The sequence below is a fragment of the Chenopodium quinoa genome, unplaced genomic scaffold (genome assembly GCF_001683475.1).
Source record: "Chenopodium quinoa cultivar QQ74 unplaced genomic scaffold, ASM168347v1, whole genome shotgun sequence".
In the NCBI taxonomy this organism is placed as follows: Eukaryota; Viridiplantae; Streptophyta; class Magnoliopsida; order Caryophyllales; family Amaranthaceae; genus Chenopodium; species Chenopodium quinoa.
In genome coordinates this window covers 6,196,412-6,217,503 of record NW_018745410.1, presented here as the reverse complement: position 1 = coordinate 6,217,503, position 21,092 = coordinate 6,196,412, and the positions used below count along the sequence as shown (strand labels likewise).

The window sequence follows — 21,092 nt, the reverse complement described above, 5'->3', positions numbered from 1 at the left end:
AATCTCTTCTTTACACCATATATGATGCTTAGCTCCATGACTTAAGTTCATTCATCTATTGTGTCACATGACGTAATTGTCCTTAGCCTCCTGGCCTAAGAACATGCATCATACATTATTTTCAGGACAAACAATTCAATCCATACGAATCATTTCGTCTTGCTCAAGGAGGAAGTTCAAAACTTCTCTCCCTTTTCATTATTTTATTTTGGGGAAGTTCAAAAAACTTTTTCCAAGTTTTCATCGAAGGAAGTTCGAAAATAAAAGTTCAGTTTACACATCTTTCTTTTTCGGGATAAAGTCGGTACCCTCCACTCATGAAAAAAATTGACGGAAAATTTTTGCTTTTGCATCTTCGTTTGCTTGTGTCTGCACACACACATATACACACACACACACACTCACAAGTCATACACATGTCATGTTACATCAAGTCAAACTTGGTCAAGTTAGTGGTCAAGTCAATCACAGTATATACGAGTCCATTGACAAATTTATTTTTACAGGTCCATCTACAGCCCACGTCCCAGGACAAGCGGACCATCTACAGCCCACGTCCGGGGACAAGCGGACCACCATCATTTCATGACACAAGGTTCTCGATACACAGAGACTTGCAATTTCATCATCTTTTGACTTTCCTCAAGCATGGAAAGTATTATCCGGTGGATTTTTCTTCAAGTATAGAAAACCGCCAAGTCGGCTTTCCTCAAGCATGGAAGGCATTATCGGTGGAATTCTTCAAGCATAGAATGACACCATGTTCATCAGTCGGCTTTCCTCAGGCTTGGAAAGCGTTATTGATGGATTTTTCTTCAAGTATAGACAACCGCCAAGTCGGCTTTCCTCAGGCTTGGAAAGCGTTATCGGTGGATTTTTCTTCAAGTATAGAAAACCGCCAAGTCGGCTTTCTTCAAGCTTGGAAAGCGTTATCGGTGGATTTTTCTTCAAGAATAGAAAACCGCCAAGTCGGCTTTCCTCAAGCTTGGAAAGCATTATCGGTGGATTTTTCTTCAAGTATAGAAAACTGCCAAATTCTTTTGTCGGCTTTCCTCAAGCATGGAAAGCATTATTGGTGAAATTCTTCAAGCATAGAATGACACCAAATTCGTTCATCGACTTTCCTCAGGCATGGAAAGTATTATCCGGTAGCTTTCTTCAGGCTTAGAAAGCTACCAAACTCTTCAGTCGGCTTTCCTCAAGCATGGAAAGCATTTCAACAAACGTCATCGGGTGGATTCCTTCAAGCTTAGGAAGCTGCCAAATTCGTTTGTCACCGACACACTGGTGCCAGATACATATTCTATCCCGTTACTCTTTTATCTGTGGAATTAACATTTTTCTGCAGGTATCGGCGTATACAGAATGATTTAGGATCGCAGAACGTCTTTAATCATTCTCCATCCATGTCGGCTACTTTGACTATCGTTTTCGAAACTGACGTTTCTGCAAACTCAGTCAAAGTGGGGGCTTCTGTAGACACCTAAAAATGTCTCCCCAAAACCAAACCCGATGATAAATAACCTTTCACCGCCACTATTGGTCGGGTTTAGTATTTAATCCCGAGAGTGCTTAAAAAATCGTATTTTATTAAATTCATACTTTTGAAAAGTCCATGGATTAGTCTTGATATTTGGTAAAAGCATAGTTTTAATTTTAGCCCAAGCTTATTAATTAATTTTAAGCCCAAACCTTTTTATTTTATTATTTTATTATTTATTTTTGGCCCAAACATTTTATTTATTTTTATTTTATTATTTTCTTATTTTAGCCCGAATAATAAAAGTCAGAAAAAAGCCCAAAATTATCAATCGGCACTTTAAAAGCCGAAAGAAATTAGGGTTAAAAATGAATTTAGACGGAAAAATGGACTGGAAGTGACCGTGTCACGGTACAGTCTGACCGTGTCACGGGAACCCTTCCCGTCTGACGGTGGGACTTCCCGTGACACGGGAGGTCTGCCGTGACACGGAATGTTCCGTGTCCTTTCCGCGTAAACCCTTAACGCGTTTTCATTCCGTTTTCTGAAAATTTCCCGCGTCGCTCCAAAACTGTACCGTGTCACGGAAAGTGTACCGTCTGACGGTACAGTCTGACCGTGTCACGGTACAGTCTGACCGTGTCACGGGATACTTTTTTAGGGTTTTTATCATTTTAGGGTTCTGTGTGCTCCCTCAGCACATTTTCCCTATAAATACCCCCTCATTTCTGATGTACGGGGCAACCAGAATTTTATTATTCTTATTTTCTCTCTTCTATGCTATTAACCTAAACACTAGCCTACCCTTTTTAGTTCAAAATTACTTCTTCAAGCACTCAAAGGAGTCCATATTTTGCTCGAGGTTCTGTCCTTAAGCGAAGGCGTGAAAGGTAGAATCGTTTGAGGGTTTGGCCCCAAAATCAACCTTATTTTATTTAATTTAATTTAGTTATTGTTTTATTATTTCTTTGAAGTTACTAACTCGTTTATTATTTTGTAGTTGCAAGCAAACAGATTCTAAGTAAGGATCATGCTCTTTTATTATTATTATTATTGTTATTATTTTTCTAACAATTTTATGTTGTTGGAATCCTAATTAAATTGGTTTTAATATTAATGTTTATTCTATTTTTTTTTATGATCACCATATTGCATGTTTAAAGGGAATATGTAATTGAAAATCACGCCTAATAAGATAATTTGGACAACCGGTTTAGGATCCTTTTTAATCTTATTGTTTAATCAAGTGATCACCAAATTTTTAGAATTATGTGTGCATTAATATTCAACCAATTTAGTTAAATAATAGTTTGGAGCGAATTGAATTATTGTTTGTATGCCTTTGAGATCACAGGAATATTTTTCAATATAAGAATCGAGTAGAGGCCAATACGGGCGAATGTGACTCCACGACTCACTTCGTACCATCATCCCCGATCCTCCTTTCGTGGTTCCGAACCATATGGAGTTAGTAATCTCATGGATTATGAATGGGGTGTAACCTTCACGGGTCAATCGTTGTTGCCTTCGTTGTCCCTTATTCGTAGTTGCCTTTTATGATCCGTGAACGGTTTACAAGTTCCTTACAAACTTGTTGGCGGCTCCTTACTTTATTTGTCCCTAATCGTATTATGTCAATTCCCACTTCCTATGAGTGCCGAGCATATTCACACATGCTTTTAACGTAGGCGCACTTCGAGCGACGCCTACAAAGCTCAAGGAATCCGTTATGGGATTTAAGGAAGCATTGCATATAGGAATTGGAAAGTGTTTTCTCATAAAGTTAATAAGAGGATTGGCTTATGGAGAAACATAGAAATTCTGATGAATAAGAAGTTTAGTGGGAGCAAAAGTAAAGGTCCAACGAGAAGTTTACGAACTCTATTGTGAAATAACTATCAAATGCTAAATGCTTAGATTTGAAAGTATTTTCGACAATGGACCAAGCAAAAGACGATACTTAGTACGTATTGGGTATTAAGTTCTATTGTATAGACTTGATAAATTGTTTGAACGTGTAAAGGAGTTTACCGTGTTAAACATGAATTGAAGGACTTTGAAAGATCGATTTTCGACCCGTATGTATAAAACTAAGTAAATGTTTGAACTAAGTATAAGCTATGATAAATACTAAGTCAAACATGAAAGACTCTAATAGAGACTTTCAACCATATCACACAGCAAATTGTTTAGCAAAGACTCAGTGAAACTGAATGAGCTAAAATGACAAATTGAGGGAATAAGATTGAGAATTACTCTGCAATTTAATCCATCATGTACGCTGTGATATGGAATTGTCGCACGACTTACTTTCTTAGAGCATCTGAAGTATGTAGTACCAATCAAGCTGAATCTATGTAATAGATCGTTAGATTATGGCTAAGAACATCCAAAGTACTTGGATAAGTAACAGGATGAGTTCTTGACTTGTGGAAACAAATACGATTTGAGAATTGATGTTTCAAGCACAAACCTTAACAAGGATTAGATCCTTAAAAAGGAAGTCGTTTATAAGCACGAGCTAACAATAAGTCGTGGCTTGAGAATGGTAACATGGACGTGGATCCATGTGTAATGTGTAGGAGTTTAAGGAAAATTTCCATGATCACAAGTGATCAGGGTATCCCAAATCATTGTGAGCCGTTTGGAATGAAACCCAAGCAAAGCATCATCTGGAAGTCTACTAAAATATATGTTGAGAATATTGTTGCCTTAATGGTGATAATAAAGAAGATATTCTATGGAAAGTTCGTTGATGAACGTTAATGATTGTAAGTTGTCAAGTTGAAGGTCTCAATCATGAAAATGAGTGGGAGCCATCACTTGGAAAATAAATCCTAAATCACATATAATCCATGACTCTCTCAAATTTTATCATCTTATTATGTAAGTGATCAGTAATGAAGATGCTAAGATTAGCAAAGTAGTTATAACTAAACCTATGCAATAAGTGAATGACAACATTCACAATTGCATGAAAGAAATCAAGCATATTAGATATGGGTGTGATTTCTATAGATGTTTTATAAAGAGTGATACTCTTAAAACATTTGGAAAAACCATTTATCATAAGATGAAGCATTCAGGTTTTGGAATAATTTAAAATTTCATGCAATTTTATCACTCCGTTTGCTATTTAATTGTGGTTTAGGATTGAATAATGAGTCCATTCGATTCTTGGAATATTCAAAATAGGGTATCAAGACCAGTCTTGGTAAGGGAACACCTATTAAGTGAACATTGTATATTATAATCGAAAATTATTCCTAATCGAGGTCATTTAAACGATGGACTATTAATTACCAATTGAGATTAGTGTGTAGTCTGATTTATAGCACTGTTTCTTGTGCTACGAGGACATGATTGTCATAAATCATTTGCACAGGTATTGGTTTAGAACCATACTGGATCGACCTATGAGAATACTTTAAGAGATTAAAAATCGTCATAAGTATACTTCTCATTATGGCTATCGGAACCTCTTTCCTCGACCATGAATATTGTGAGTTCTCTTGTTTGAGTACTAGTCCGCTTTGATGTTGGCAAACGTCTACCGTAATAGGGGATTATAACGGCAACACTCGGGCGGCTAGGTACTCTCAGTAAGAGGAGCTACATTACAAGACTGGGAATGTCCCCCTACTAAAATAGGAAAGATGTCTTTGTTGTATACAAGGCCTCTCGGAGAGCGAGACTGTAAAAATGCATGGCCGTGTTCGGATGGATTTTAGAAATCATCTGTTTATTGATAGTCGGACTCGGAATCGAGAAACACTTCTGGACATAATAAGGATGACGAAATAATCTTACCTTATAGTTCATGAAGAGACATTAAGTGACATAGGAAAAAGGTTGTACACTAAATGCGCACTTGTCCGGAAGGACAAGTGGGAGATTGAAAGGAATGGTGTCCTTCGAACAAGTGTACTATTCCGTTAGTGGGTTCAGAATTATTAGAAAGCTAATATATTCAGTAAGTTCAAGTGATCCGAATGTCTAGGTAGAGGCCGCTTCCGATCAGTAATATTAATGCATAATTAATATTACAACTTAATCTTGACTGAACCCTTCGGGTCACACTCTTTACAGTAAACAAACCGACTCGACAAATTAATTAGGAAGAAATTAATTCTTCGCCCAAGTATTAAATATTTAGACGTCGGAAATTCGAGCTTGGAGCGTCAAAGCCGAGCGTCGGAGAATCTCAAATGTCGAGCCAAAATTTAGGATTTGGCGAGACGGGAAAATGCTTTAAGTAACAAGTAAAATCCTAGCCACGCAAAAGGCTAGGAAAGCGCGCCCAATAGGTGCGTGCCACGTGGCAACACACATGGCAAAAAACCATGTGGCAGCACACGTGGCAGCCACCTAGTGGCAGCCGCCAAGTGGCAGCGTGCCACGTGGCAGCGCGCCACTGTGGCGACACATTCCTTGGTTGATTTAACTAAGGGTTGAATTCATCAATCTTTCCATGTGGGATCTTTTTGTGAAAAAGTCCCACATTGAAAGATGAGTAGAATTCACATGCTATCCTTCCTTATAAATAGCCAAAGCATGGCTTGAGAATGCTTTGCTTGAGTAGGAGTTCAATAGAGCATTGCATTAGCAAAAACTCTTAAACTCACATAATACTCGGGTTTTGGTCGGATCTCGCTAACCTCGAGGTAACGGACCTTAAAGTCGCTAGTAGTTTTTGTGGGTGGATTTTCGTTGGAGGCTCTCGTGTGAGCGGGGCTAAAGCTTTCAAGTAAGAGCCCAACTTTGAGGGCGAAGCACGCGTCAAAGGTAAATTCGATTTTATCCTTTTATGTTTATTTATTATGCTTTATGGTTTTATTAATTGCGAATGGTTCTTTGGGTCGGGGTTGTTTCCGCAATAAGTTGGACTTACCAAACCCCAACATCGTGGACCACCAAAAGGAGGTTCTTCCACCCAGCCGTGGCTACTCCCACTCAACCTATCAAATTTTTTTTTTTAAGTTAAATTAATTTTACAACTCTTGCAAAATTAATTTGGTGATCTAATTGCATTAAACATAAACTCCTTTATGCATAATTTCAAAAAATTAATCTAAATTCTCCATTTCAATTAATTTAGGGCTCTTCATATAAAATAATTCCCAATTCATATAAAACTATTTTAAATGAATTAATTAATCATATCTAAACCAATTTTAAATATGAAAAATAGATGAAATTATATGAATTTAAAAATTAAAAATCGAAAAATTAGGGTTCATAACCATCAAAAATTCGAAAATTAATTAGGGCTTTTAGGGTTCTTAAAAACGGCTAGGTTAAGAGGCTATGAGCAATTAAATTCACAATTTAATCAATTTCAATCAATTAAAATCATATTTTAATAAGGTTATTGAATCCATAATTCAATTCCTTCCCTTAATCGAATTAAAATTATCCTAATTCACACATCAAAATAATCATATTATCGTGACTAAAAAATTATATGCAAGGGGCTAACTGATACCACTGTAGGATTTTAGGTACTCTAAGCGAAATTTCATGAATCTCATTCATACGCACCTAAACAGGATCTTATGCATATACAAATAAAGGATCACATAATAGTTTAGAATTAACCTTTGTAGCGTGAATCCTCTTAGCAATCTTCTTCTCTGGCGGAGATAAAGAGCCTCAAATGCTACTCCTCTATTCAGTCCACCAGCTTGAATCAACACTCCACCAATGCTAGTAGGACGAGAATACTTTTACCTTTCTTGGATTAGAGAACCAGTTTAGAGAGAAAATATGGAGAGGAAAAACTTACGTTGTTTTTAGAAAACTGAATACTCTATATTTTATTTTCTCAAAAAAATCTAATTAATATAATCACATTATCATTAATTAGGTTAGGTTGTTCCTCTCCCCTTTCCTTTCTTGGTCGGTCACCCTAAGACCCACTTTGGGCTCCGGGTTTCTTTATTGATCCAAACCTTATGTGTGACCTTGTAGGATCCGTTTAGGTGAGCTTCGGGTTTGTTATTCACTAATTCAAAATTCTATAACATTCTCTAGCAAGACGTATAGACGACCCAAATAAACGAATTACTATCTCCATAATATGATCCATAATTATACTTAGTAATTGCTCTAGAGTTGAGGACACATTTCCTTCAATAATTTCAGTTCAGCAAAATTAAGGTGAAGAGAACGGGGCCTTAGAGCTTGTTCTAATAGACTAAAATCAGCTGAACTGAACTAAACTGAGCTGAAGTGAACTGAACTTAAATGAATATTTTATAAGAGAAGAAAATTAGGAGTGAACTGAACTGAACTGAGCTGAACTAAACTGAATTGAACTGAACTGAACTGAAATGAAAATAAAAGTATGAGAACAAGCCCTTAGTCCCGTCCCATACACTATTTTTAGGCGTTTCAAAAAGATATACCCACATTGAATATATTTCATTTTAACTTAGTTTTGATTTTCTATTTTATACATATTAAATTCTAATTGATTATTTTAGATGATTGATGACATGATTTTAAGTAAGGAAATTCCACCTATGAATTATGCAATTATGGCTATTACTTAAAAAAAAATCAAAAAATTTAAATAAGGCAAAACTATTATGAATAGTTTTTGTACTTTAATGTTAGATTCCAAATATTATTATTTTCTTATTTTATGTGATTGATTTCATATGAGATTATTATATTGAAACGGAGGAAATAATAAAAATTAATGGTAATATAAGGTTGACGTGTTTAAAAATAATCAAAAGGTTAACGTAATAAAACTATAAAAGTGAACGGTCAAAAAGGTTGATTTAATAATTACAATTTTTTTTCCCAACTTTAATGGGAGATTTGGAGCTATTTACCAAAAAAAAAAAAAAAAAAAACTCACTTTAGTTGGAGGCTTGGAGCTTAACCTAGTCAGTCGTCTATATATTTGGAGCAGCCGCATTGCAGTACACTGAGAAAATACAGAACTTCACTGTCTTCTTGAATCTAAAATCTCTCAATTCTCCGTTCAACCGGCTTGTCAGTTTTCTTCCCTCATTAAGGTAAGATGTTTTATTAAATCATCGATTATCAATCTAACTTTAATCGTTAATTTAATTCAATTTAGGGTGAAAAAATTTGAATTGAGTCAAATTAAGATATTCATATTTGTCAAGTGAGAAGATTAGAATTTGATAACTGATTGGATAATTTATTTTAACTTGGTTTCTTGTGTATACTTATTTGATCTACGGAGTAAATTACTGTGGTTTTAGCAGTTTATGAATTAATTGATTAATTCGTGTGTTTTACAACAAAATCTGATTAATTCTGATTAAAAATCCGAACTTTCTGGTTCTAGATCAATGGCAGTAACATTCTTCGATTTGAATTTGATAATTGATTGGATAGTTTATTTGAAAATTTTTGATTTCTAATATATAATTATTACGGAGTAAATTACTGGGGTTTTAGCGGGTGATGAAATAATTGATTATTTCGTGTGTTTTACAACAAATTCTGATTAATGATCCGAACTTTCTGGTTCTAGATCAATAGCAGTTACATTCTACGATTTCAATTTTATAATTGATTGGGTAGTTTGAAATTTAGGTTTCTGATTTATAATTAATGTTGTACGGATTAAATTACTGGGGTTTATCAAATAATTGATTAATTGAATTGCGGTTTATCAAATAATTGATTAATTCTTGTGTTTTACAACAAATTCTGATTAAAGATCCGAACTTTATGGTTCTAGATCAATGGCAGTTACATTCTACGATTTGAGCTCTGATGCTGGTTTGAAAAAGCTCGATGAGTACCTCCTCAGTAGGAGTTACATTACAGGGTTAGTCATAATTATTGAATTGCGTAATTTCATAGTAGAATATTGTTGTTTGAGATAATTTTAATCTTGATAACATATTGTTGTTTGAGACAATTTTAATCTTTATTATTGTGTTTAATATGCCAGTTACCAAGCCTCCAAGGATGATCTCACCGTGTATTCGGCTGTCCCGAAAAAATCTTTGGATTCATATGTGAATGTATCTAGGTGGTACAAACACATTGATGCGCTTTTGAGGATCTCGTAAGATTTACTTGCTTTGATCCTCGATTTCATGTTTGATTTGATTGAGTTGGATTAGGATAATTTGATTTTTTATAAGATTGATTGAATATTTTGTTGTTTTTTTATAGTGGCGTGTCCGGTGAGGGATCAGGTGTTACAGTTGAGGGAAATGCTCCTGCCTCTGATGTCGCTACGCCTCCTGCTGCCGACACTAAGGTGGTATCACATTCTTTTTATGTTATTGGATTCTCATGGTATTTTTGTGAAAGTTTCCAATTATGTCTGATTTGATAGTTTTTTTTTTTTTGAGGTCCTGATTTGATGGTTCCTTTTTTTTTTTTTTGAGGTCCTGATTTGATGGTTCCTTTTTTTTTTTTTGAGGTCCTGATTTGATGGTTCCTAATCATATAATAATTGGAATATGTCAGGCATCAGCTGCTGATGATGAAGATGACGATGATGTTGATCTCTTCGGTGAAGAGACCGAAGAGGAGAAGGCCGCTGCTGAAGAACGAGCAGCTGCTGCTAAGAAGTCTGCTAAAAAGAAAGAATGTGAGTGACTTGTGTTGTCTTGAATGGTTGATACTTGTGGATTAATGGCTGTGAATGCTCATCCTTTTTTCTTGGCGTTTATGTAATATTGTTTTTCTGATTTTGATGAAACAGCTGGCAAGTCATCAGTTTTGTTGGATGTGAAGCCATGGGATGATGAAACTGACATGGTGAAGCTCGAGGAAGCTGTCAGGAGTGTTCATCAGGAGGGTTTGCTATGGGGAGCATGTATGTACCATACCTTGTGTTACAACTACTAAAACTCTTTACACTTTGTTTCGATTTATTTTCATTTTAGCTAAATCGTTTGACTCGGGTTTATCTTTTGCTTGACAGCCAAACTTGTCCCTGTTGGATATGGTATCAAGAAAATGACCATCATGATGACAATTGTGGATGACTTGGTCTCTGTTGATGATCTTATCGAGGACCATTTGACAGCCGAGCCAATCAACGAGTATGTTCAGAGTTGTGATATTGTTGCCTTCAACAAGATTTGAGAGGGATTATGATGTTTTGCATCTCCAATCAAAATTTTATCTATTAATTTTGTTACTGTTTTGTTTGGGATCTAATTAAGTTCTCAGAGAAAGTGGCTTTGCATCCATGTCGAGCTGTTTGCTTCAAGACTTGTAAGAATTAGTATGATACTATATTTTTTGTTGCCTATTTTTTCTGCTTGTGTTGTATTGTTTTGGTGCAAAGTTGCATGCTAATTCGTCCATTTAACACCAATTCAACACGATAGGATGAAAGCAAGGTTGAACTTCTATGGCTTTTCACAAGTTTGAGTAAACTCTTAAAATAAGCAAGTTTCAAACCCCAAATGAATAAGTTAAATTTAGCAGTGGCACCGTGCATGGGTGTTAGTCTTATTGTCCCTGCACACGATTTAATCCATTAAGCACGTAAGTTTAGGGTTCTTGTGGTATTGTTGTAGTTATTTTTTTGGTTTTTTGTTTTTTATAATCAACTAGTCGTTGGAGCACGCGCGTTGTGCGTGCCCCTCCGACGGCAAGATAAGTAAAATTCGTGGTTGTGCTCGGGTTTTCCGGTTTTGTAATAATAAGGATACATGAATTTGTAAATACTAACAAGGTGTAGTGATAAAGTTTCTATGGGGAAATATCTATGAAAAAACAATTATTATAAGTGAAGTTATCTAGAATTTGTTATAACTCAAAGATTTTTTAAAAATTATATTATTGTTATAGATATTATTTTTGAATAGCTTTATTTTAAAATGATTGTGATAATAAAAAGTAGTAATAAAAAAATGCAATACTAATGGTATATTAGTTTGTTAGACTTTTTAAAGTAGAAACTTTTTGAGTGGTTTTTCTATTGAAAAATTATATTAATTAGATTTTGTAATAGATACGGAAGGTATAAAATGAATGAGAAATATTTGTGTATGTATTAAAGTTTATTTGCTGGTCATTTATGTATAAATTATTTTATATACGATTTTTTTTTATATAAATACAGTTGGAGGGAATAGCTTTACACTTTTATATTTAAGATTACAGTCGTTGGAGCACACACTACGCGCTCCCCCCCCCCCCCCCCACGGTATGATATGTAAGATTTGTGGAATTTTAATCGTGTTTCGTAGCTTGGGGTGTTATTAACATGATGATTAGGGGATCTTATTTGTGTGGTAGTCACTAATTTGATTTTAAGTTCTTCCTATCTCTTCTTCCTCGTACTTACCCTCTCTATTATATTTCTTCCTCATCTTATATCATTTCCTTTTTCAATTCATTCTTACCTACTTTCTTTCACCATCTGTTCCCCTTTTTTTTTCTCCAACCTATTTACTCTTCTTATATGGTTTGAACGGTTAAGTAAGCCTACCTCCCTCTCTTATTCTATCCTGACTCCTCCCTCTTTCCCGACTCATCTATTTCTTTATCACTCTATCTCTCTCTCCTTGCCCTTCTTTCTCTTAATTGATCTGTTTCTTTCTCTTCCGGCCCTTATCTCTTTTTTTCTCATAGTCTCTCTTTTCTCCCTCTCCTCTTGGCTCATCTCTATCTCTCTCTCAATCCCGACCTTCTCTATCTCTTTCTCACACCTCTCTCTCGTCCAACTCCCTCCCCCCCCTTTCTTTCTCTTTTCCCACTCCTTCCCTTTTTCCTCTCTCTTTTTCTCTCGCTCCTCCCACTCCCTCCTTTTTTTACTCTCTCTCCTCCTCCTCCCACTTCCTGTCTTCTCCTCCCTCCATCCTTCTTTCATTTTATCTCTTGAAAGCAATCTATTACTATGGTTATATTAACATTAAAAAAAAAACATTTACTTGTGAATCTAGCACAAGTCTACTATAAGGTTAAACGTTTTATTCTGAAAGTGCTACAAATTAGTTAACATTTCCATAATTATCACAAAACCACATTTATTAACGAATATCATTTAGTGAAAGATTTGAAGTTTGTCAAATTCTAATTGTCGATTTCTATTCCCTTTTTCTTGGTCACTCTGTTTCTCTATCTTTTTAACTTTCATTTTCTTTTATTTATGTTTTATAATTTTGAGTAGTTTTGAAAGTTTCTAAAACCTATTTTCATCTCCTTGATTACACCTAAAAAGTTTCTCTCCCCTTACTTTTTTTCATTTCCTCTCTCTCTGTATCTAAAATATCAAAAAGTACAGGTAACGATGTAAATATATACTGATATCATATGCATACAATCTCCAAAGTGAAACGCATTAAAAAATTAATTGAACTTCTTCCTATATCCAAAGCATATAAAGTAGTTTGACAATCACATAACGGATAAATAAAATTGTGGAATTCAAGCGCATAATGCTTAGCCTATTGAGTAAAGAGGCTAGTGTTATTTAGGGCAATGTAAGTAAAAGTGATGCGTTTAAAAATTACCCATCTTACAATACTCCTCTTTAATAACCCAGAAAATAGGATGTTTTCACCTTTAAAAGCTTAATGTACATTTATTGACAAAAAAAGGAGCTTAATGTACAACCAGCTAACAATTTGACATGCAACAACTTCCACTCCAAATTATCCAGAACAAAACAAATTGATCATATTCTTAGATTATACATGTATCCAAAAGAACATATTAACTCGCCCAATTTGACAAGAATCAAATCAGAATATACCAAGCACACGATCAGAAGATAATTTACAAATAGAATTCCGGGTCTACTAAGAAAATTCTCGATTAAAATATGGATCTAAAAATGTGTAAAATAACAAGCCAAAAAGCTACGAAGCTCAATATCATTACTCCGTACTATATATCTGTAAACACTTATGAAGCTCACATTTTGTTTTGCCTAAACGACAAGATAAAGAAAAGCGATTTGTTGCATTTGAAGTCATAATTTTCATCGCTATATGCTTGATGCAATGAACTGCAGTTGCTACCTTAAGAGTATTAACCTGAAAGAGTCAAACCAGAACTCCAATTAATCAAAACCAAATATTTCAGTTGAAAATAAGGAATTCTTGATATCACACTTGTAGTGGCACCATATAACTTCAGATAGTTATCTTGTTTTTGCAAGCATACCTCACTGCTTTATCTATTAACATATACATTTACTGATCCCTAATCAAAAGCATAAAGTCTAATAATAGTATAATACAGGTAGTATAATACAGGATTTGAAGTTCACAATTACATAAACTACAGAAGAAATTAAATGGATCGTTGAGCACTCTGCTTATAATTTACTTCATATAATAAAGTAATACATGACTGTCCATTTTGGATCAAGAGTGTGTTATAAAGGTGTAATCATTGAAGATAATTTAAAACAATAGCTCAATTCTGAAATCATTAAATCTTTTAATAAACAATTATTGGAGTCGTCTTTTTTACATGAAAAGTTACCGAAGAGCAGCAGTTTCAAGATGGTAACGCGAGGGTTCTTGACTCCTCTGCTAGTCAGAACTAATTTTCTAACAACCTTCATTAAAAAAATAATCAATTAGACATTTAACAATCTTAATCAAATAAATAAATAAATAAAGCCCTAACTTTAGAATGCAGAGAAATCAAATCCCTATTTTTTTTTTACCAAATTGCATCGAAACTAGCCCAAAATAATAAACTAATTGATTTAAACTGGAAAACTACAATTTTAAAACGATTTGAATTGATTTGAGAAAACCCCTCAATTTTAAACGAACTCAACTAAAACAAAAGCCCCCGATTTCTTATCAAATTGAATTGAGAAATTCTCAATTTTAAAATGAACTAAATAAAGAAAACCATGGGAATGAAGAGATACCTTAGTAGCAAGTTTCTAAGTAAGAGCCATTGAATTAGTTATCCATATATCAAGAACACACACACAAATACTCAATTAAGAAAGGAAGCACAGCAGCCCCCAACAAAACAAACAACTCTTGCAGCAGCAAGCACAGAACAATAATACTTGAGAAGAAGAACACAAGAACAATCACACCACAACAACTAACTCACAAGCACCACACAACAATCTCACACCACCATAACACGAAGGGAAAAAAAGACCTTGGAAAAGCTCCTCACATTTGCACACAAAGAAGCCAAGATTACATCTTGAATTCTAACAAGGATGAAAAAAATGAGTGTTTAAAGTGTGACCATTGCAGAGACATCTAACCAGCAAAACTCTCTCCCAGATTTATATATACAAAGTTAAAACCTTAGGGGGTTTCAGTAAAGTAGTAGGTTTGCTGTGTTCCATATTTTCCCTAAATTAAAACATGAAACCATTTCTGTTGAAATATTAATTCAAAAGCAAACTTTATAAAGTTAAAGTTGATATATAAGAGAAAACATTAAAAGTGGTTTAAGGAAAAGTGTGTTATTTGTTCTACTTCCCACAGCCCTTCATACTTCTTAACTAAATTAAGCAAACACTGCTCAATTGCAAGCTCGTTTTTCACAGCCACGTCCAACCCAACATGTGACCCAGAGATCAAATTAGCGTCGACATTCAACATGATAATACCTTCAGAGAGGGGGGGGGGGGGAGGGGGGAATCCAACCTGATGCAGAAGGGTAGTCATGAGCTGCAGTTCTAACGAATACTTTGTGTGTATAAGAGCCATACACCTCAACATATTTTACAAATCCCATAGTTGTATACACTATGGTCAATGTTATGTTTTCAAAGATGAATTTGTTCCTGCAAAACCAAGTAGCACACATCATAGCAAGTATAGTTGCAATTCAAGAAGGATTACCACAGCAAGGATAGGAGGACCTTTCCCTGAAGAAGCAGCATGGTTTGGAGCCACATCCTTCCTTTTATTCCCTGTCATAAGACAAATTTGGAAGAAACAATGAAGCCCAACCAATCTTCATGAAACAATTACTCACAAAGAACACAAAATAAATAAATAAATTAAATAAATTTCAAACTGAATTTAACAATAATGGTGCAAATATAATCTAATTCTTGCAGCTGATCTAGCGTTTGATGGTTTTGTCATTTTTAGAGCTTAAATGACTGAAATTGGTTCAGATTGTAATTCAGATTTTTTACCAAAATAGTAAGAAAAACATTGTTCCTCGAAGTTGCCATTATTAAAAATGTAAAGAAAATTCTATCAATCTGTTACAAAAAATATGATGAAAATTAAAATTGCCCATAATTTAACAATAAACGATTAAATGTAGCCTTTTTCTTTTTATCATTCCTTAATTGTGGGTAACTTTTTCAACTTACAAAGTAATTAAGTAACAAATCTAAGTACCCATTCTGCGTAAGATCATCATGTTCATCAAATGAAATAAAAAATTGACAAAATTACTAAGAATATGAAATAATTAGTAAGAAAAAACGAAAACAATTAAATGAAAGAACCAATCATGCATAAATTTGCACGAAAACAAACACCACCAAAAAATAAAAAAGAAGAAATTAATCAAACTCTAAGATATCAAAGTAAAATAGAGCAGAAGTATACCTTTCCAGTGAGAAATTCTTCAGAAAAAGCTAAAACCCAGAAGAATATGATGAAGAACAAGTTTGTTCTGCAAGAAAATTGAGGAAATTCGAAGAAATTGTAGTAAAAGAAGTAAGAATAAGAGGAAAATGAAGATAAAAAGTGTAGAATATAAATGAAAAATTATAGTTTGTTAATTGCCATTATTAAAAGGTAATGAAGCTTTAGCTACATGTGTTTCTCTTTTATAAGCTTGACTTGAAAGGTTAGGCATATATTATTATAAATCAAATTCCCCCAAAGAGATAATGCTTTGGGGAAACGGACTCATACAAACAAGTTCCGAAACATTAATAGTATCCCACCGAGCTACAAGATGGGCTACCGAGTTGCCTACCCTTCTCACATGTGACGAAATAATAACATCAAACATACTTGACATACTCCTACTATCATAATAAATTAGGCAAATTGGAGAATAGCCTATGAAGCTGTTATCAATCTTCTGAAATACCTTAGCAATCCAGATGTTCAAGATGCCCAACATATGTGCAATTTGCATTCCAAAACACACCGCTTCAGCTGCCTCCACCTCTGATTACGCAGCCACTCTTCGAACAGCAGCCCACAGCAGCTGCCCAAGTTCATCCCGAGCAACCGCACCAAGACCTACATATTGAGCCGTGATGTGTGCATCACCAAGACCTACGTACAATAAATCCAAATATTCCTATTAAAACTGCAAAAATTTACTCAAATATCCAAAATATATCCAAACCCCTATTAAAAAGCTAGAATCTTAGTGTACATAAAACTACTCCTATAAAACTCCAGGAATTTTCTTAATTATACAAAATACATCAAATATATGCATATTCAAGTATCAAATCTCAGTCATTCGACCAATATACTATGTTCAGTAACTTAACAAACATCATTAAGCACTTGTTTAGCGATTGTTAGCTCGAATCTCTGTTATTCTTCCATATCTCAATATATAGAGCAGCAAAATCAGAGAATAAATTCAAAATAACAAATACAAATTGAATGAAATCTTTAATTTAGACAGATCTCCGCAAAATAGAACATCTAAACCCTAAAAACCAAAAAAAAAAAACAAAAAAACAAAAACAAAAACAAAAACCAAAAAAATACCAAAAAAAAAAAAACAAAAACAAAAACAAAAATTAAAGAAAACACACAAACCTGAGCAGCTTTGTAAGCATTCAAAGTATCTTCAGCAGCAGTTTTCTCCTCTTTTTTCCTTTCTCAGGTCAAAATCAAAAGGGCGAAATCACCACTCCTTCATCAAGAATAGTTTGATTTTTCAATCGAAATTCAGAAAATTAATTAAGAAGAATTACTTTCTATTTTTCAATCGAAATTCAGATTATTAATTAAGAAGAATCACCCAAAAAAACATTTCAATCGAAATTCAGATTATAAATTAAGAAGAACTACCAAAAAAAACATAGCACAAAAAAGGATTCAACCCCATTAAAAACGAAACGATTTCGCTCAAATACACCCACAAAGATTCAACCCAAAAAATTCGAAAACATATCGAAATCAATAGGAACAAACATGCAAAAAAACCACGACAATCGAACAAGTAAAGACCAAAAATTTGAAACTAAATCGAGAAAGAGAATCGAGATCGAACCTGATGAATATGATGATCCAAAAAGTGTCTTCCACAACCTCAAACTCGAAGAATTCGAAGCACCATCATCGGTGGTCTTGAGTTGCTGTAGGTTTCTCTCTCTAGGTTTCTCTCTCCTTGTTTCACCTAAGAAATGCTCTGACCCTTTCCTTCTGAGATGAAAACAGAGAGGGAAGTCGGTGAGAAGCAAGGGCAATTACAGCTGTGATACATAATGCAATTGGCTAAGAAAGGGCAATTTCGGCAGTTCCTTAAAATTAAGGGCAGCTATGTCATAACACCAAAAAATACTATTCATAAGGAATAGTAGCAAATTTTGCACTTTTATAATGGTTATGGATATGATGTATATCATATAATGAAATAAAAATTAGTCAAACTTATTAGAATTTTGTTAATATTGCTAATTTAATTGAAAAGTGAAAACACTAAATGATGGATTTGCCAAGTGGGCCCAAGTCCATATTAAATGTTGGATTTGGCACAGTCACTTGTTTGGGAAACTAAAAAGTATGGATTTGGATTTTGGCCTAAAGAGAACTGAAAATTAGGAAGAACAGGTCCTATATAGGTTTATGTTTAAAAATTGTGGTTGAGCTTTGAGTTTTCTTACCATTGATGCAACATTAAAGATTTGAAAGGGTACTTTAAATTCTAACTAAATTGATAGATAAATGAAGTCGTTAATTACAACATTTTGTTTTACTAGAAAAATGTCAGCACATATGAAAAATGGAAAATTGAAGAAATTAGGATAACTTGAGATTTCTCGCTTTGCTTTCTTTTTCAAGACCAAATTTCGGGTATTGTTGTGATTTCACTTGTGACATTGGTTGTGCTCTTTTGATAGATGGCCCTGACACCTGTAAAATAACGAATATCTCGTTGCCGGAATATTCGCCTTCGACAGTCAAGTTAGTAACCGGAAAACGGAAAGGCTAGCGAGAGAAAGTAAAGAGAAGTTGGAACTGTTTTAATGCTTTATTGAATGTTATGTCAAAATCCACCTCTCCCATCATAAATGATTGAGGTACTTATACGGGGTTGGGAATTGTGCCCTTTAAGAGTTGTTACCCTAGAATGACGTGCTTTAATTGGCGGCACGATCAGGTATGGACACTTGTCCAGATAAGGGTGCCGTTTTACGGCTTTCTCAGGATTTGGGCCTCTTGATGTAAGGAGACCCTTTTCTCTCTTTTTGAGGTGTTCTTTGTAGGGCTTGCATATGTGTCGCCCTTTGATTGGGTCACATGTCGCCCTTTGATTGGGTCACGTGTCAATATGAGATTGGTCCACGTTTTAGGGTAATTTTTACCCTGAACATTTGCCCCTCAGAGGGGATGACTCGTACTCTATGGCCCGCCTTCTCTGATTTCTACTCGTTTTGATATGTTCTTTCCTAATATGATTGTTAGTATCATGTTAGGGCTAAAACTTTGATATTTATTGTTTAGTGACATGCTAAGGTTTGTTATTAATCTTGTTAGTATCATGCCTAGGATCTTGCTATTATTATGCTTTAACATGATTATCTTAATTATTATGGTTGTTATTTCAATCATGATTATTATAATTTATGATTGTTATTATGTTGCTTGATTTTAGGCCTGTACAAAACTATCCGAGAATCCGAAAATCCGATAATCCAATCCGCAACCGATCCGAATTTTTGGATATCCGATCCGAGTTTTCATTTCGGATCGGATATCCGATCCGAAAAAGCGGATATCGGATGCGGATATTAATTTTCAGAATTTCGGATATCCGATATCCGAAAGATATCCGAAATATAAAGCCTAAAATAATATAATTTAAATTGTTCATAAAACTAACCATGTATTATTAACTTATTGTAATATTCTTAATATATTTGATGATAATCTTAATTGCAAAAAGACTATTATGTTTGTTAAAATATTTTGTACAACTTAGCGATAAAAAAACGGTAAAATTAGTGAAATTTAGAAAGTAATCATAACAATTTTACTTAATATTGGATAATGGATATCCGAAGCATCCGATCTGAAAATTTTGGATATCCGAATTTTTCAAATCGGATTTGGATATCAATTTTTGATATCCGAGTCTTCGGATATCCGATCCGAAATCACATTTCGGATCGGATATCCGATCCGTGAATAGGCCTACTTGATTTATTTTTATTGTTATTGCTTGATCACGCCTTTTATGCATGTTTAAAGAGAATTGGTACTTATAATAACGATTAATAAGATAATTAATAATCTTGTTTAGGGCTAATTTGATTATAATTAAAGTTATCGCCAATAATAGGTTTGCTTGTGCATTAATATTCAACCAACATAGATAAACAGGTTTAGGGTTAATCCTATTGATTGCATGTTAGTCAGAAAGCGCACATGTATACGATCAGAATAAAGTAGAGGCCTATTATTAGGGGAGGTTCAATCTCTTTTAGGTTGGATTTGTACCTTCATCCCCGAACTACCAGTCATGGTTCAAGACCTATTGGAGTTAACGATCTCTTGCATCGTTAAGGGGTGTAACTTTCACCTCGTGAACGGTTTACTAGTTCCTAAAACTTGTTGGCGACTCTTTTGCTCTATCTTCTTTCCCTTTGGACGCCACCGTACTTTAGTGTATGATCACAGTGGGGTTCAAGCTAGGGATAACGCTTGAAATATTCCCTAAAGTTTTTGGCGACTCCACTGGGGAGGATTTCTATTTTAATTCCTGAAATTTATTTCGGCAATGATTTAGAATGAGTGGATGAGACTCGAAAAGTTCTAAGTATTTCATGTGCGTAATTTTGATTAACATTATTGTCATATGCATAAAAAAGATCTCATTGGAAATACCATCTGTAATGAGTTAAAACATAGGATTTTTACACTTAGGAAATTTGAGGAATATCTTTCACAACTAAGATCGAAATAACACTGCGCGAAACTGGAAAATTTTATCGAGCACAGAAAGCTGCTGAGGCATGTAGGAATTAGCGTCAGCGAATAGAAATTAGCGCCAATATTTTGACTTTAGCGCCAGACGACAGCTCTGTTGCCAGGCGCTAAAGCTAAAAGTTGGCGCCAACCTCTGTTTGCTGGCGCCAAATTCTTCCAATACCGAGCCAGAAATATGCGTTCTAATTTCGACCAGTTTTTAGCATTGTTTGCTCGATCCTACTTCTTGATTGAGTTTTTCTCACTATTCTGAAATCCATATGTGTTCTACATATGGACATAACCATCTGGGAATTCATGCTCCATCTACCTGATTGTACGCTATGAACAACAAAGGGTACATCCGAGAATGTTGAATTCACCAAACCATGGAAGCGAACTTTTCTAAATTTGCGGTGTCCCATCCACTCGCGCCAACCCTTCACGGTTAGGCTTCCGCGCGGTGCATCTGGACAATTAACCATGGACCCTCTATTGACTAACCCATATCCCGAACTTTAGAGAACTAG

General features: G+C 34.6%; 1 protein-coding gene and 1 long non-coding RNA gene across 6 annotated transcripts; one reads left to right on the top strand and one right to left on the bottom strand.

The window, feature by feature from the left end:
* The first annotated feature begins 8,360 nt into the window (after positions 1-8,360).
* Positions 8,361-10,762, top strand: LOC110713136 (elongation factor 1-delta). Of its 2 annotated transcripts, none has more exons than XM_021891604.1 (7): positions 8,361-8,508; positions 9,207-9,296; positions 9,423-9,539; positions 9,650-9,737; positions 9,950-10,073; positions 10,188-10,301; positions 10,410-10,762. In XM_021891604.1, the coding sequence occupies exons 2-7, from the start codon at positions 9,211-9,213 to the stop codon at positions 10,571-10,573; spliced, it is 693 nt and encodes a 230-aa protein (XP_021747296.1). In that variant the 5' UTR covers positions 8,361-8,508; positions 9,207-9,210; the 3' UTR covers positions 10,574-10,762. The 2 variants fall into 2 exon arrangements, with proteins under 2 accessions (XP_021747296.1, XP_021747297.1); XM_021891605.1 differs by having other exon boundaries at positions 8,367-8,508; positions 9,186-9,296.
* Positions 10,763-13,083: 2,321 nt separating this feature from the next.
* On the bottom strand, positions 13,084-17,831 carry LOC110713321. Of its 4 annotated transcripts, none has more exons than XR_002509850.1 (7): positions 17,645-17,831; positions 17,188-17,284; positions 16,496-16,686; positions 16,003-16,069; positions 15,079-15,347; positions 13,922-14,009; positions 13,084-13,479 (listed from the first exon to the last, which is right to left on the bottom strand). It is a non-coding gene; the product is annotated as an uncharacterized LOC110713321 (long non-coding RNA). The 4 variants fall into 4 exon arrangements; XR_002509851.1 differs by having other exon boundaries at positions 13,934-14,009; XR_002509849.1 differs by having other exon boundaries at positions 13,084-14,009.
* Positions 17,832-21,092: the final 3,261 nt, after the last annotated feature.

Excerpts from the sequence above, each read along its gene's own strand:
- LOC110713136 (XM_021891604.1), top strand. The coding sequence starts at position 9,211 with ATGGCAGTTACATTCTACGATTTGAGCTCTGATGCTGGTTTGAAAAAG. Across the intron at positions 9,297-9,422 it reads AGTAGGAGTTACATTACAGG|TTACCAAGCCTCCAAGGATG; the intron begins GTTAGTCATAAT and ends TTAATATGCCAG. Across the intron at positions 9,738-9,949 it reads CTCCTGCTGCCGACACTAAG|GCATCAGCTGCTGATGATGA; the intron begins GTGGTATCACAT and ends GGAATATGTCAG.